This window comes from Larus michahellis, chromosome 7 (assembly GCF_964199755.1).
Source record: "Larus michahellis chromosome 7, bLarMic1.1, whole genome shotgun sequence".
Taxonomy (NCBI): Eukaryota; Metazoa; Chordata; class Aves; order Charadriiformes; family Laridae; genus Larus; species Larus michahellis.
The window spans coordinates 32,663,567-32,680,540 of record NC_133902.1 but is presented as its reverse complement, the minus strand read 5'-3'; the positions used below and the strand labels follow the sequence as shown (position 1 = coordinate 32,680,540).

The following is a 16,974-nucleotide window of genomic DNA, read 5'->3' as shown; positions in this document are numbered from 1 at the left end:
CTTAAAAGCATGGTGAGGTTATTAGTTAATGGTCCTACAAACATACGTTTTATTTCTGAGTTCCTTCCATCTTGTATATCAACTAACTTCAGAAACTCCTTATCATGGCCACAGTTAGACCTCTGTAAGGGCAGCAAGGTCACTTAGAGATTTAGTCTAATAGCAACAGGGTTTTGGGTCTCAGCAACCATTAAAGTTGCTAGCAGTCTTTCCACTGACAAGAACAGGCTTCAGAACATACCTTTAATAAACACTTTTGGTTAACAACACTCAGGGGAGGACAGAATGGGATGTTCACTCAGTGTCACCCGTATTGCATCATTACAGCAAGCAGCTAATAATCACCATTTCTAAATGCCATTAAAATCGGTATTTGAAGACTGTGCCTATTCACTGAAAGAAAACTGTTGAGTAAAAGGTGATTCTTTACACTGAGCAAAAAAAAGCAATCTTAAATTTTAGCTCTAAGGAATAATTTATTTCCCTCAAGGTAAAGCTGGGGGGGGGGTGGGCTGGCGGTTTGAAAATCTAAATGCACAACAAATGGTAACAAATTGCTTTGCTAACAATATATGAAATGACACATTGATCAGATCACTGGACATTAAAAACATCTTTTAAACAAAATTTTAGTATTGCGATCCATCATTAAGGGGATTTATTTGTCATGCATATAGATAACTTTGGAGATATGAACAGCGTTATTTCTAAAAATAAACAATGATGACAGGAATGTGCTTGCCTCACAGCAGATGCACCAACACAATGTGGCAGGAGGGAAAACACTGCTACAAACTTTTTTTATCTTTTTTAAAAAGGCAATGCACAAGGCAGTCCTCAGACACATAAAAATAAAATTACAGAAGTCTCCAAAAAGACTTAGACTGCAGTTCAGAAAAAAAACAACAACAAAAACTTAACGATTAAGTCTATTTAAAAAAAAATCATATGCTGCTTTTAAGAAACTGAATATTTTACATTTCAGTTCCAGAATTACATACCACACAGACAGCCCTTCCTGACAACTAACAATGTAGGTACTGTGATAACCTGGCTCTTATGACTGGACAGCTATTAACGAGGGCCTTGTGGTACTTTCTGTGTTGCCTCAGAACACACTTAGAGAAAATGAGCTCATAAGTGTGATCATAGATGTGCTGAATCACTATGAAAGTCATATATAGATGGATACCCCAGTCATATGCACAGCAGTGCAAGAATATGGCCACATTGCATGTTTTATCCCCGCTTTCTCCACAAAGTTACAATCAAAAAGAGAAGAGAAAATATAGATCTTTACCAATCTACTACTTTTGGAAGCCACAGATTTTGCCTGAAGTAGTTATAAGCACTTTCACCTATCCCAATCCTGGATCATTATTACAGCCACAGTGGGGATCTCAGGTTTACTAGTACCTCTTCCATCATCTGTTGCAGATGCTCCACAAGATCCAGATTTTGCTTGTAATCCTCCACAACTCTGCTAAAGTCATTCAGCTGTTTTTGTAAGTCGCTGATAGAGTCCAAGAGGACCCTAACTTTAGCATTAGGTTCATTTACTACAGAGCCAATGACTTTCTTCTCACAATTATCCATCTTCTTTTTAAGAATCTGTTTAAAAGATGTAGCAGAGTTAAATACCACAACAAAAATGTTTCCATTTTTAGAAATAAAAAGAAACATGGGAAAACCCACACAAACTTATTTCTTGTCCTATGTTTTTAAAATTACATGTACAAATTGCTTTTTCAAGAATCAAAGGAAAGTGGAGGGCCTCTACAATGCTGATTAAAATCAATGTAAATGATATTTATTAAAGGTGGAATTGAATTACATGTTTCAGTTTAAAAATAAACAAATATCTGTAGTAATAAAACATGGGATCTTGAACAAAGTAATTTTCATTGAATCTGCAAAGGAAAAAAATAGTACGAAGCCTTTGGAGTCTTTGACTAAATATATGTCAATTTAAGCATCGTATTTGTTTATGTACTAGAATATTAACATAATGCTTAAGAATGTGATGTAAGCAACATCAGTGAGAACCTAGCATAACCCCATAATCCCAAAGACCAAGTGGAACAAGGACATACAGGAAATTTTGCTTAAGTGGAAAAAAAACCCAAATAATTTTTTTTACTCTAAGGGTGGAACAGCTTGGCCAAAGAGGTTGTGGAGTTTCCATCCCTGGAGACATTCCTGAAACAACTAGGCATGACACAGAGCAACCTTCTGTAGTTGACCCTGCTCTGAGGAAGGAATTTTGACTGGATGATCTCCAGAGGTTCCTTCCAAACTCATTGATTCTGCGATTTGAATTTGCATTTGTGGAGGAAATCGCCAAGAAATGAGGGATGGGGGTGGGGTGGGGGTGTGTGTGGAGATTGCAAAAGGAATAGTCAATGACAACAAATAAAATCACAAAAATAGAATCATAGAAGCCACTGAAAATTTCAAGTAAAAAAGTTGTGAAGGAAGAGACTGGCAGGGCAAGCAAAAGAAAAAGGACTATTTCTGATTGGCAAGTAAAAAGGTCATTGGAGGCTTTGGAAGAAGAGTTTCTGGTGAATGCAAAGAATGGGCGAGGCTAGCAGCGTTCTAAGGTGCAAATACACATGATCAGCTCCAGGCAATGGGTACAGAAAAAGGTTCCAGAAACTAACACAGTGAAATGAGGAAGACAAAAAGTAGCTGGATGCAAGAGGGAATATGTGTGCATTTACTGTTGATTTGTTGATTTTGATGGGGTATTTGGTTTTTTGGGTTTTTGGGGGCTTTCTTTAAGGAGGGGGAAGATTAGGTCATATTGTGAAGGAACAGAGGCAATAAGAATAAAAGATTAAATAGAAAAACTATGAGGGATAAAAGGAGTGAACACAGAGAAGTCAGAAACTGAGGTAAGATTGTCTCACTGAAGGAAATGGAAGAATAAAAGGAACAGAACACTGAAAAATGTCTCTCAGTGACTGAGACAGGGAAGGATATAAAGCTGAGTTACAGGGAAGCTCACAATACATTTTGCATCTCCTCTGATCTGCTTGGCACAGGCCACAGCAATACCACCAGTGAAGCCTTCACTAAGACTAAAATTTCTAATATTTACCTGTATTTTCTCTGCATATGTATCAACTTGCTGAATCTGTATTTTAAGTACTTTCAAATTTCGAGCTTTTTCAGTTTTCTTCGTATAATTAAACTTCAAATTGTTGAATTTCTTTTTGAGATCCTTGAATGATTCTCTGAGCTGAAACAGAGTAAGCATATGTTAGTAAAAAAAGAAACCAGCACACTTCAACTTAAGTTTTTCAAGAGCTCTTTAACAGACCATCATCTGAACACTGAAAATTTAATACAGAAATTAATAATACCATGCCATCTCATAAAGCATCCTTATTTTCTAAGAATTTCTTTCCAGTAGTGGAAAGTCATAATCTTGCTAAATCAACATTTTTGCATTCTGAATGCAGAATATTGTTTCCAGAATGGCTGGGGCAAAAACAGATTGGGGCAAAGAATGAGATCCTTGCTCAGACAATCTATGAAAAAATCCTGTCCAAAAGCTTTCATTCATTCTAACTAGAGGCAGATGTTCTTCACATACACTAGTCCGTTCAGTAGAAGTGGTAGCCATGTAGATGTATACACACACCAAGTTTCCAGAAAAAGATTGTTTTACTGGGCTTGGGCAAGTAGATTTATATTCATTCACAGTACTTTTCTCCAACAATGCAACATTTAGTTTATGTCAGGTTGGTCTTTTTGTTGGGTTCCCTCCTGCCCTCGCTTTTCATAAGCCCTGCTTCTGAAAGAAAGTTACACAAGGCCTTAATTTTATACACTGTGCTAGTCCAAACATCTTAGTACAATTATTCACAGCATACAAGGATGAATCCAGGTCTTTGCTGGATCAACGTGTAGATTATACGAGCATCTGCCTTTCAAATAACTATTCTATGCGTATAGTAGCAGGGAGATTCTGCCTAACAGATACCCAAAGAAAGCCCTGCCTAACTACAGCTAGATAGAATTGGTACCACGTGAGAGTGTTATTACCAGTCAGCAGGGACTTGGTGCAGCAAGCTCAAGATTAGGGAAAATGATTCTTATAATAATATAAATTAAGATGAACCAGTAGCTCTGATTATGAAGCATCCATGTCTTTCAAGACTTTTCAGATGGACTTATAACAGCTGATATAACTACTATTAAATTTAGTTATATTAAATTTGCTGTAAAACTCTTTTGTTACTTAGATGGAATGTTACTTAGATGGAATTTTCTTCAATCTATGATATATTTTAAAAATTCAAGAATGATAGAAATGACTGATGAAGCTCTAGGAAGCTACACTTTAATTTACACACATATGGATCAGATGCATTGACAATTTACCAGAATGAGTTTGATACCTATCAAAAAGAAGAGTCATATATGATCAACATAATTTAAAAAACAGTGTTTATTTACCATGGGAAATAGTTATTATATAGGTTTTTTATATTCTTTCTTTATGCTTCCCCCCCCCTCCCCCCCATGCCAATTACCTATTTGCTTTAATGTCCTCTTACAAGTACGCCCTTAATAAAGCATATGTCATTCTTGGCATTAGCAATGTTATATAAATAAGCATATCAAATATACTACGCTAAATTATCTTTAAAGCACTATGAATTTTTTAAGTATAAAATTTTATTTATTCAATACTTTTTCCTCTGAAAACTATGTAATTTTCAATTTTATTTACAACTGCAAAAAATCCTTTTAGATGTAACAGTTACTTACAAATGACTTCAAGCAACAGATTCAAGAACCAGACAAGTAAAGAACCTGCTTAAAATATGCTTCTGGTACCTTATAAAAGATACTATTTTAATTACATTGCAATTCCATGATCATATTTTCAAATTTTCATTTACTTATAATTAATTCATAGAATTTGAAATGGCAGAATATAAAAATGACTGACAGGTTTTTTTGAGAATTTCGCATCCTTTGGGTTGACAATCTTTTGCTTTTAGGAAAATGTAGAATAAATTACGCAAAATTACATTTATCTAAAGGAACTGATATATAAAAAACGTAACAGTTCTAACGCTTTAGGGTCTATTCCTCCAGACACACAAATGAAAAGAACTTAACTTACTTGATTAGTGTTAACAAGTTCAGGTCACATCCACAATTTGATATTTAGTTAGCATATTTGAGGCTTTTTTTAATATTGAAAAGTCCTACAGACTTCCCCCTGCGCAACTCCCCCTCCCCGCCGAAGAAGCCAGAGAGTAATAAATGCTCATTTTGCAGCTACTGTTATTGGAACTGTTAACAATCAATCATTATTATTATTATTACATACTAATGTTAATCCATCAAGGGATATATTTTTCATTTTCATTTCATCTAGTGGGATGTTGCCACCTTATTTCAGCAGTGAATAGACAGATGGTGTTCAGTCAGTGTAATGGAAAGGAAGGGAATTCTATCACTGGCTCTGTGATCTCCAATTAGTTTAAGCTCTTTATCCCACCTAAGTACACAGAATAATAAAATCTATCTAAAAGGCCTCTGTTAATAAAACTACTTTTGCAGAACAATATTTTGTATTCAAACCAGAAGATCCTTATTCGCTGGTTTAATTTTGAGGAAAATAAGAGATGAGCAAGAGTTTATTTTAGTTTATTTCACTGGCTGATGCACATAGATAGGCGAGCTATCATTTATAAGGCCAGAGGCTCTCCTCACAGCAGTATGTGAAATCAGATCTCCTTGTTTCAGATATGATGGCTCATGTGTCAAAGGTCTGCAGCTGCTGTCACTCTTCTCTTTTAGCCTCAGTGGAAAAAACAGATTCAGCTCGGACTTGTACATCACCCCCTCAGAGTGCATGTACACAACTCCGGTTATCATCAGCAACTGTACCAAGGATGATATATGACAGCCAATTTTTAGAAATCTAAACGTATCTCAGTTTTCCACTATTTTCTACAAAATTAAATGAGAAATGCTAAAGGACCTGTACACCCTAACACGCTTCAGTGACTCCAGCCCACAAGTTTAATGGAACTTTGTAACTTGTCTATTGTGTCATAGTCATTAATCAGGCAGCTGTTCCTAACTATAGTTGGCCTGTCACGGGTGGAGAATGATAGCAGAGGAGAGGGGGTTTAGGGGCCAATTGTTCCGATTTATCACACAACTACAAAATAAATGGAAAAAGCAAGTTATACAGCTGCTTTAAACACATTTTTGTTAAAATTACAGTTCCAGTAAAATGCTTTGATTCCTGTGTGAGCCACTGTAGGAGGTACTTCAGTGTTGTTAGCCACTTACCCTTCCCTTTTTATTTATACATAAAACTTTTAGTAGCACTAATAATCAAAACAGCCCATGAAAGCAGGTTGCTGAAAACAGATTTTCAAAGTGGCAATGAAGAAAGAGCAGCCAGTCAGAAACTGGGAAGAAAAAAAAAGGTGCTGTTCAAGTCATTAATGATTACTTTAATTCTGGGACCACAATAAAAATAGATTACAAGGTGAGAAATGTGTTAAGAAGTATCAGTTCCTACTGACTTGTGAACAGAGATAACGCATTACCCTCTATGGTTAAAATCCACATTTTCAGTTGTACCTTTCCAGAAGTATAAAAATGATGACTTCATGAAGAGGAAAGAGGTGAGATGGCTGGGGAGACCTGAGAACCTGCTTCAGGATCTGTTAGTCTTCAGTTGCAAGTTTTGTGCAGACATGCATAAATGTTATTTTTAAAGCAACCACCTAAATTAAAGGCTTTTTCATTGCAAAAGTTATCTTATGTAAATAACTGTGTCACTTATAATCCCATGGACAGATTCAGTGCAGTATTAAGCTACAGTTGCCCAAGGCTTGACTCAGCTCTATCGCAAATGATTGCAGTGTAACGCAGTGGAGTTGTGGCTCTTCAGAATCTGCTACCAGAGCTAGTTAGTGAAGCAGGAAGCCCAAACTGGCAAATACAGATCTCAAAAGTCATATGAGCTTTCCTTACACCTCACAAAGATGTAGGGGGTATAAATCCTTTTTTTTGGCCTTTGCACATTCTCTTTAAATTAGAGAAGGCACACAGAAGGCATGCATTTCACTATTCTGTCCTTCAAGATTGTTTAAAAACTCATCCTATGTATCCTTGACTATAAATGTAAGTATTTGTTTCCTTGCTTCTTATAGAAGCATTAATATGTTACAAACACAGGGATCTAGCCAAGTCTTCTAAGTATGGTATTTTCAAACACCAGCGAGTCCTAATCACCAAAGCCCCCTCTCTCGTGCTTTATTTACACCCTTAAATTCACCACATTAAATGTAAAATAATTTACATATTTACGGCAGAATTTCAAATATTTTCAGGCAGCTTTAAAGTTTGCTCTATACACTGGTAAATCACAACTAAATTATCTGATTGGCTGTTTATTATGTCACAGCTATGAACAGCTGCTGCTTGCACATGATATATTTATTTGCTTATACATAGTAGATGGTAAAGAAATAGTTATTTCAGACAGGTCTGTTAGATATTAGCAATACTCAGACTAATTTCTGATGTTAAAATTAACAGAACTTAAAATACTGAAGGGATTATTCATAACTTTAACATTCTTGAAGTTCAGTGCCCAGTTTCTTGGATCCTTAACCAGAATTCGTTATAATTACTTCATGAAAAAAAATGAAGAAAAATGGCAGTAGATTAATACATATAGAGGTACATTAGCCAAGTATTTTTTTAGGATTTATATTCTGTACTAATCTCCAATAGAAAAGGAATCTAAAGAAAAAGGTATCCACAAGACAAATTAGTATAATTCAGTTAGTTTCAATTAGGTTTGGGGATGACAGGATTTTGACATGACTTTTCCAACTTAAAATGAGAAAGAAAAAAAAAAAACTCCAAAACAATCCACCAACAATAATTAACACTGTAATTGAATATGCTATGCATATGCTATGCAATTATTTTGCAAAGGGCGTCCATTAACTATGAAATAAGAAAATATAACTTCCAGTGTTCTGTGTTTCCACTGCCCTTGCTTCTCATTTGGGAACATTAGCGTGAAATCCACCCAAGTAAGAATCCAGTTGTGGAATAAATACTAAATTGGCTAAAAAATACAAAAGTACAGCATTGTTCACACATTAAGGAAAAGTATAAAATCAAGAGGCTTCTGAGGTAGAAAATAGCCGCAGCTGGCATGAAGGACACAACATCTGTGGTTCCCTGATAAGCTACATGAGGTACGGGACGGGATGCAATTATTCCGTGGCTTTACCTTATGATGTATAGTGGATACAGGAATGGGATGATACCATGAAACAGATAAGCTGCCAATTAGCTGCCCGCTAGATGCTCAGAGCCAACATTTTGTCAAATTTTGATGAAATGCTGTCCTTTGTGCGAACTTTGCTCATTATAATGTCATTATAATACCAAAACACACCTCCATCCCAAAGGCTACCCGCCTCCAAGGTGCGACCACTCCTTCTTGAGTCTGCGCCCTGAATTTCTCGTAAACTATACCTTTAATTGTGAAGCGAGAGAAATTTACACCAATCATGATAAAAGTATGTATGACTAAAGTCACTCAAACTCCACCTTGAAGATAACAAATAGTATAAAAATAGCCCAAGAGAGGGGGGATACCCAGGGAAGACACCATCATAAAGAATTACATCACTGACTTCTGGGATCAGTCGACGGGCTGAGCCTCTCTTCCCCCCCATAGGGACGCCTTTGGGTAAGACTTAGATTATACCGAGTGCTTCCTCGGGAAACTTAGAAATTTCTCTAGAGACTCTCTTTTTCTACATTTAAAGCCAGGCTGTATCGTTTATAACTTTGTCGCGCATTTTGTATATGTAACAATACTTTCATTTGCACGTGCTTTGCAGACAGTGTATTTATCACCGGCAATCCTAAGAACTTATATATCTGTTGTTTAAATAAACTGCACTTTTTTAAGTAGCTAGTCGTTTTGGTTTCTCACTGAACGCGACCAAAGACTCGAGAGTGGCCGTGCTAGTTCAGGAGCACGACTAGACTGAAGGTGCAGTCCACTATTAGTGTATCCAAATCGTAATAGTTTAATACATATTAAACGCAATTGGACTGATAGTGCTGAATTGGGCATCACTCAGAATTTAAACCTAGCCGCACCTAGCCTCCCACCTCAGTGAGGAGTGTTAGAACGCAAGGGGGTTTATCTTCTGCCAAAACCGCTTTGCCCCTTTTCACGCAACACCAGTTTCTGTGCTTCATGGATGCACAGAAGTACAATCTACAGAACATCAAGTGTAGAGACCATCAGCCTCTTATTTTAATGGGTGACTCTGAGAAGATTAATTCTATGGAATGTTTTTCCTAAATTAATTTTTGCTGAGACGTCTATCCAGTTCAACCTTCTAGGTTGTGAGTAGATTTGTATTTGGCCTACTAAGATGCTAAATTAATAATCACATTAACTAAGTAATTTTTCCTAGCCTAACTTCCATAATAATAAATTCTAATATCTTGTGCCAAAGAACATTTCCTTTTCTTCTAGCAGTTTTTTAAGTATCGTATCTTGGTTTTCTGAAAAAATGTTAAGTACTAAACTATTCTGAACTTTTCATTAAAAAAAGTGAGAGTTCTTTCTAATAGCCTTACAACTGCAATATATGTAAATTCTACTTTTGTTTGAAACTTTAGCTTCATAAGAAAGACATCTGAAGACTCGTATATTTCAGATGAAGCTCACAGAGCTGAAAGCCAAAGAAAATACAGCTGCTCTATTTCCAGTCCTCTTGGTACAGTGAAAGCACTTTATTGCCAGCCCAACAACTTGACATAATCCTGAACTGCAGAGGTATGGACCATAGATTATTACTGTGGCTGTGTGGATCCAAGGTTGCTGTTAAGATGAAAATCAACATTTCTATATAGGTATGACGCATCTAGGGCAATGGTAAACAGTACGATATATTACAAAACACAACAGCCCTTTTGACAGTCATTTAGTGTGTTGGGATTTATCTCATTTACCTCATTTATCTCCTCTTGAGTGGTGCAGTGTTGGAAATGTTGTGACAGTTCTTCCTCATACTTATCAGCTTTGGAGCTCCAGTTAATGCTATCACACTCAAATCTAGCAAGCTCTTGCTTCAGATTCTTTACAGAAACATTCAAGCAATTCTAAACAGGAAATAGACAAAGAAATTTATGAAACTCAGGAAATGTAATGATTTAACCAATCTAAAATTAAAATAATTTATTTTGAGGGAGAACATGCAGAGTCAGTCACAATGGGCTAGAGTAAACTATTAAACCTCCAATGTAACGAGAGCAAGTACACAGCAGTTTCAATCACTAGTAGTCTGAGGAGTAGTTTTGGATCAAAGTCACCACTCACACATGGTATCTTCTCTGACTAAAGAGGAATTGGCCTGCTCTAGTCCTTTACCACCTGGAGATTAGCTCCTTCCTGCTGTCAATCAGTTTACGGAGTCAGAAGAGCAGACTGGCAATGTGGATAATCTATGCAGGTCGTAAGGGAATGTCTCACTTTCTCCCTAGTAAATGAACACAGGGCAATGACAATTCTGCCCTGAATAAATAACTCCTTTCTAAAATGATATCCATTTTGCCATGCAAATCAGTCTGGATCCACTAATAAGGTAACACTGTTAATTATATTTACTTTTTGTCCTTTTGTTATCCTTTCTTTATAGGAGAATAAACATGCAAAGCAACTTTTAGAAAGTAGCAGGATTCTAATATATAGACGTGGCATTCAAGAAGTCACCAACAGGGCCTTGAACTGCACAAAGAATACTAGAGACCAGGAGGTCATGCTTTTTTTTTTTCCCACAAGCACTGATATTTTAAGATTAATTTCCTCCCTATTTCAAATCTATTTCAATGTTTTCCAGAGTAAAATCTGTTCACAGACCGCTAAAAAATTAAAACAAGGTTTCAAATAAATTAATCTTTCTTTTCTCTTGGAAAAAGCCATTCAGAATGTGAGTAACCACTGAAGAATAAGTTTCATCGTTTCTGGATGTTTCATTTACTTTGATGGCTGTATACCTGCAAACTTCAAAAGTAGAAATCTAAAAATGACAACTGTTATACATTTTATGGTTTGCTTTCTTTTAAAAAGATCTTAGCTCTGTATTTATTTTTCTCAGACTATTAATACATTTTTTTTGTACATCTAAAAGTCAGTCAGATAGCTCCAATAATCATCTTTTATATTTGTCCTTGATTTCACAAACCATTCTAATTCTACTCACAGGTTGCTGCACTGCAGACAAGATATCCACTCCCTGGGTAATAAGCAGTTTATATAGCTGTCTGATATACGCATGTTTCTCCTGAGCATTTACAAGGTAGGCTTTAGCATGGTGCACATTTTCAGGGTCCTCGCGTATTTCAGGAATATCCAGTTCTCCTGACTTTGATAGACATTCCAGCTGGAATATATTAAAAAGCAAATCAGTGTGTGTTTAAAATAATGTGAAAGAAAGCTTACAGTTCCTTCCTTAGCCATAATGTATTACCCTTAACTCTGTTGATGTGGAATTAAGTAATTAAATTTGGATTCAGGTCTGAATTTTCAATTCTCCAAATTCAAGCAGTTTTACATCCAAAATTTTAATTCTGATCATCAGGTGGGTTAGTGCTGCTTGTTTGGGGAAAAAAAAAAAGAAAGACAACAGGCACCAAAGCCAAAGAGTTTAACTGCAACAAGAAGGTATAATTTAAAAGATTACACTCACTTCTTTTTTAATGTGATGGAATTTGACTGTCTTGTTGAAAATCTCATCATATTCTGTCATGGTGTCCTTTACCACTTGATGGAGGTGAATAAGCTCACTTATTCTCTCGGAATTCTCTTTCACAGGAAATCCCTTCTGGTTTGGCAATTCTAACAATCTTATCAGGTACCCAAGCTCAGCATTCAGTTGCTAGCAAAAAAAAAAAAAGCAGAAGTTACTCAAATTACACAAACATAATTGCAAGTTTTCCCTTACATTTGATGAAATAACCTAACAATGGTAAATTGCCTTGGGGAAAAATCAATGCCATGTTGTTTTTAGAACACTCTCCAAATACTTTACTTTTTGCCAGGCACGCATCTCAGCTCTCACCCAGAAAGAGCCTTGGATCAAAACAAGTCAAACTGACCTGCAGGGGAACAGCAGACTGATTTGCTAAAACTCAGTATTCAGAGGAGGTAGGAAGCTCAGTATGACGCACCCCAGCCTCTGACCAGCTCTAACTTGAAAGCATGAAGCTGATGCTCTCCTTCCACTTCCACCACCCCAATGCTTGTGTGCCACTTTAGTACACAGTTAACACCACATAAGACATTCTCTAGACACTGAAGGTAAAATGCCTTCTCCCTTACCTTGTAAGCACACACAAACCCTTCCTTCTGGAAAAGTAATGTAAAACATAAAACACTGCAACCCCAGATGCTCTGTCTGGGTGTATGTCCATCCTTACTGTACAAAAAAGAGCTTTTGATCCTGCATGCACTTCACCAGCTCGGTTTCTCACCTGATACTGTGGTTTCATTTGGTTAAGCTTTTTTTGTAGTTCCAGAACAATAAAAAGGTCACTTCCTAGGTCAACTGTTTGTGCAAGCTGGAGTGCTTCTTGAAGAATTTGTAATCCACGGGTAGTCTAAAAGGTAATCAAACAGTTCAGTTTGTAAATAGTAAATAAAATTTAGAAAGAAAGAAAGAACAGAAAGAAAAAATAAAATTTATTGTATTTACTATTTATTTACCTGTAGTAAATAAAAAAAATTTAAACTTAAATCTGAATTTTTAACAAGAATCTTCCCCAAAACAGACACCCAAATGCTGTCATTAAATTTCATTACGAGATTACTAGTGTAAAAAAAAAAAAAAAAAAAAAGATTCTGAATTTAAGGTCACTAATGTATTATTTATTTTTTTAACTATAAATCTCTCTGTCTCAAACCCTCTGACAAGGGTGATAGAAGTCTTTACGATAGCATGCAAAAATAATTCAGACACTGAGATCAGAGGACCCATACACTCAGTCTATTTTCTATGAAACATTTCATGCTTCTTGTTGACTATCTGAATGACAGAATAGGCTATGGATAAGTATCTTACTGATCATCTCTCTCTTAAACGATACCTGTAATAGCTGACGAGAAAGTCACAGACAAGCTAATAAAAATCTAGAAATGTTTGCCACAGTTGCTTTCTTTCTAGCTTTTTTACTTACAGTTTTTAGTTGTTCTTTAAATATCCGGCACTTTTGCTTGATGGGTTTTACTTGAGTGATTTTAAAATTCCAGATTGTCCAAAGATCGGTCAGCTCTTTCTTTTCTTTACTCAGGTTAGCAATGATATCTTCTGTTACTCGTATAGATTTTTCTACTTTTAATATTAAACTCTCATTTACCTGACAAATGAACAGACACGTTTTTTTCCACAAATGCTTTTATAAAATACAATCAAACCCTCTAATATTAAAGTGTCAACAAATCTCAATAAAAACCAACTACTCTAGCATAAGGTCTTCGAAAACTTCTGGTACTCTAGGTGTCTTTAAATACACTGTTCTCTGAGAAATAGGCATAGATCTACAGAATTTGTATATTGAGGACATGGCTAATGTTAAATTTTAAAACCTAGAACAGGTCAGTAATGACCGAATTATGGCTATCTGACAGTTGTTTAACACTGATACAAAATAAACTCATTTCTGAATAGACAGAACAACCCAAAATCGCCTTTTGGGGAATGGCAACTAGAAAGCGACTTGGGTGAAGAAAAGACCACTCCTTTGTGCTGATAAACAAAGCAACACCGAAGCATAGGAAGGATAAAGTGTTTAACATTTGAACGTTTAGGATTTTTTCCTCTTTTTAACAGAGCCCATATCTGAAACACCAGAAAACTGGGTAATGCTGTTTCTGCTTTTCCAATTTCAGAATCTTTCTTTTAAGAAAAGTTGCATTAGTAAATTACTTGTATGATCTGTATCTTTCAGATACTTAGAAGCTACAACCTCAGAATATCGGAGTAGCAGAAAATATGGTGGCGACACACTTCCGGGTCTTTAAAGAGATAATATCTGAAGATATGTTTAGACTTTAAGCTACTGCAGGGCAATCTCATATTCACACATATTCAGCTTGCCTTTACACTATTTTATCTGTGCCTGGCTGCATCCAGCTGTGACAGCACACACTTTAGCCCACACTAATTGCCTGAGCACCTTCCCTCTTAAGTAGTTTTTTCCGGCTTATCTCCCATGCTGCTGTATGTTAGCAACACCAGCTCCCCCATCTCACCCTAATGTAACTGTTCCCTAGTCTGTCCTATAAAAACAGAAGGAACAGCTGGATATCCAGGATTGTCTACATTAATTGGGATCACTTTAGGAGGAATGACTTAGGGAATGATTGCACATCTCAAATGATCATCTCACAACGGGGTGATGGAAAATTAGATAGGCATGCCTAGGCAGTGCAACTAAATCCAAGACGGAATGTAAAGACACCAGGAAAGATTACCTGTAAGGAAGTAGCTCTAGCACCCATTTTTTCAGAAGAACTTTATACACTCAATTAGTAAAGTCTGCTTCTTAGTGGAAGTGAAATAAACTTAATACTGTACTGGTGCATATGCTGCTTTCCAACATGAACAAAACAGATATGTCCATGTATTATACTTGTATGCATGGAATGGATCATTTATTAAGGGCTCTGTCATTGTTAACCACAAAACTTATTATGCCATTAGCACTCAAACAATACTTTAATACTAGAGAAGTTTATAGCGGCATTAGTCCCTTTAAAACTAGGTACTGAAGAAATCCATTTGCCACAGAACTAGGATTAGACTTCATCACAGGCAAACATCAAATATTCAATATGGTTTATCAGATTTTACTCACCATGTTTACTAAAGTAATAAAATCGCAACCCAGATTTTGAGTTGAAAAAATCTTCTTTATAGCCTTTTGCCACTGAGTATTAGCTGATTCCATTGCATTTTTATTTTCAGCCTCCTTGTTTGTTTGCAGTGATTCTGATTTGTAGAACTCCTTCAGAGTTTGAATATCATCATTTACCTATAGAAAGACATCAAATAAGCATCAAAAAAAAACAAATCAAAAATTGAACTGCTATAATCATAAGGTACACAGACAGTAAAATTGAATAGAAGCCTCTGAATCTTTTTCAGGTTTAAGTTCTATTATCCTCCCTAAAAGCTATACAAAAACTAAATAATAAAAAAGTTTTAAAGAACCTTTAAACCAGTAGATGGCAAGCAGAGAGGTGGAAACACAATGATTTTTACAGATCTGTTTAATATGAAGTAACTGAAGTTCGCAATAATCAGAAGTAGACGCAATCCAACTTTTTTGGAGGTTTACCTTCAAATAAGTAAATCTTATGGGTAATTTTATCTGATAGATTTTATTTCCATCCTCAATCTCTTTCTAAATATAAAAGAATAACAGTTTTGTAGAATCTTAAAACAAGGATTACATCAAAATGAAAAATAACCATCCTGGCATCATTAGCACAGCTACCAAAACTACATTGGTATTGAATGGATTATGATTTCACCTGGAACTGGTTTATATTTAATTTTTAAGGCCCTTTAGATGAACTATGAAATTCAGTGGAAGTAGTGCAAAACAGCAATAAATATCTATATCAACATGTTACGTGAAATATTTTAAAAATTATATAAAGCAAAATAAGTAAATTTAAGAGTCAGAGTACATACACATAAGCATTTTTATTATGCATATGAGAGAGTGTATGTGCACAGGAGAAAAAGTAAAAATTCAATTATAATACTTCCTACAATGGAGATCTAAATCAGTAGAAAATCTCTACATAGACTAGTCGTTATGGTGATGCAAGGTCAATGATCGGGGCTGCTTGCCCTGATGAAACAGATCTCCTTCAAAGTACAAAGGAGCTTACAAAGACTTGCATTGCTTCCATGGCACAGCATTTACGGGATTTGTCTTAGCTAGCTAAAAGCACATTTTTCACTTGTAAGATTTCCGCAGTCCAATCAGAGAATAAGTAAGTAATCTGTACCTCCGTAGCTGACTTTAAAAAGGCCACATAAGTTTCTAGAATTTCTAATTTTGAACTAATTTTTTTTTCAATTTTTTTCAGTTCTTCATTCAGAAAGTCAGTTCTGCTAGAAAAAGCTGCCAGCTGCTCAGGTTCAAACTCTTCCATATCTTTGGTGATTCTCTCGGCTGCTTCCAGTTCATGTGACATTTCCTTTGAGGGTACAAGCATAGAAAAACACACGTAATGGCTGAAAACGTCTTGCGAGTTTTGATATCACATTGTTAATTTTCAGTAGTATTGCTTTCTTACGTATAATTCAATTACTTAGTTGAAGAAGAGCTTATAACGGACATTATTTGCTAAAAATAACCATTTCTTTCCTCTAACTTTTTTATACTAAAAACTATGGATGTAGTTATTAACATAACTATTTTCAATGGGAAAAAACCAGTAGCAATCTCGATATTCAGATTAAGTAAACCAAAGTGTAAGAATGAAAACAGCAGAAGTATTGCATATGGGAACATCAATAGCCAGGACTGATACAATTCCTTTAATAAACAGTGTAGCCCATTTTTCTGAACTGATTCTCTTGAGTCTAAATCCCTCTTAGCTGCTTCTCGGATACTCAGTTCTTGTAGAACAACACAGTGTTCACTCTAGTGAGATTCCAGAAGCACAGGGTCCTCGTAAGGCTGCTGCTGCTGTAATTGCTTTAAGGCCTGTCCTTGTAGCACTTTGCCTTATCAATCTTAGTTCCACTCATGCCTTCATTCTCGAATCAATAATTGCTTCCTAGCTCCAGACTAGTCCCTACCCCTCAAGCTAGACTAGCCTGCATTCCAACCCAAAACAATGTTCATACATGCAACAAATCTGCA

At 35.9% G+C, this 16,974-nt stretch overlaps 1 protein-coding gene across 6 annotated transcripts in view; it reads right to left on the bottom strand.

Annotated features, from left to right (window-relative positions):
- CCDC141 (coiled-coil domain containing 141) overlaps positions 1 to 16,974 on the bottom strand; it is a 105,291-nt gene that overhangs the window by 22,786 nt on the left and 65,531 nt on the right. For all 6 annotated transcript variants that reach the window (XM_074593971.1, XM_074593972.1, XM_074593973.1 and 3 more), the window contains exons 12-20: positions 16,112 to 16,303; positions 14,947 to 15,123; positions 13,267 to 13,446; positions 12,565 to 12,690; positions 11,781 to 11,969; positions 11,295 to 11,474; positions 10,045 to 10,194; positions 3,104 to 3,244; positions 1,417 to 1,611 (exon numbers count right to left, since the gene is read on the bottom strand). In XM_074593971.1, coding sequence (XP_074450072.1) covers positions 1,417 to 1,611; positions 3,104 to 3,244; positions 10,045 to 10,194; positions 11,295 to 11,474; positions 11,781 to 11,969; positions 12,565 to 12,690; positions 13,267 to 13,446; positions 14,947 to 15,123; positions 16,112 to 16,303 — 1,530 coding nt within the window. The remainder of the gene's footprint in view (positions 1 to 1,416; positions 1,612 to 3,103; positions 3,245 to 10,044; positions 10,195 to 11,294; positions 11,475 to 11,780; positions 11,970 to 12,564; positions 12,691 to 13,266; positions 13,447 to 14,946; positions 15,124 to 16,111; positions 16,304 to 16,974) is intronic.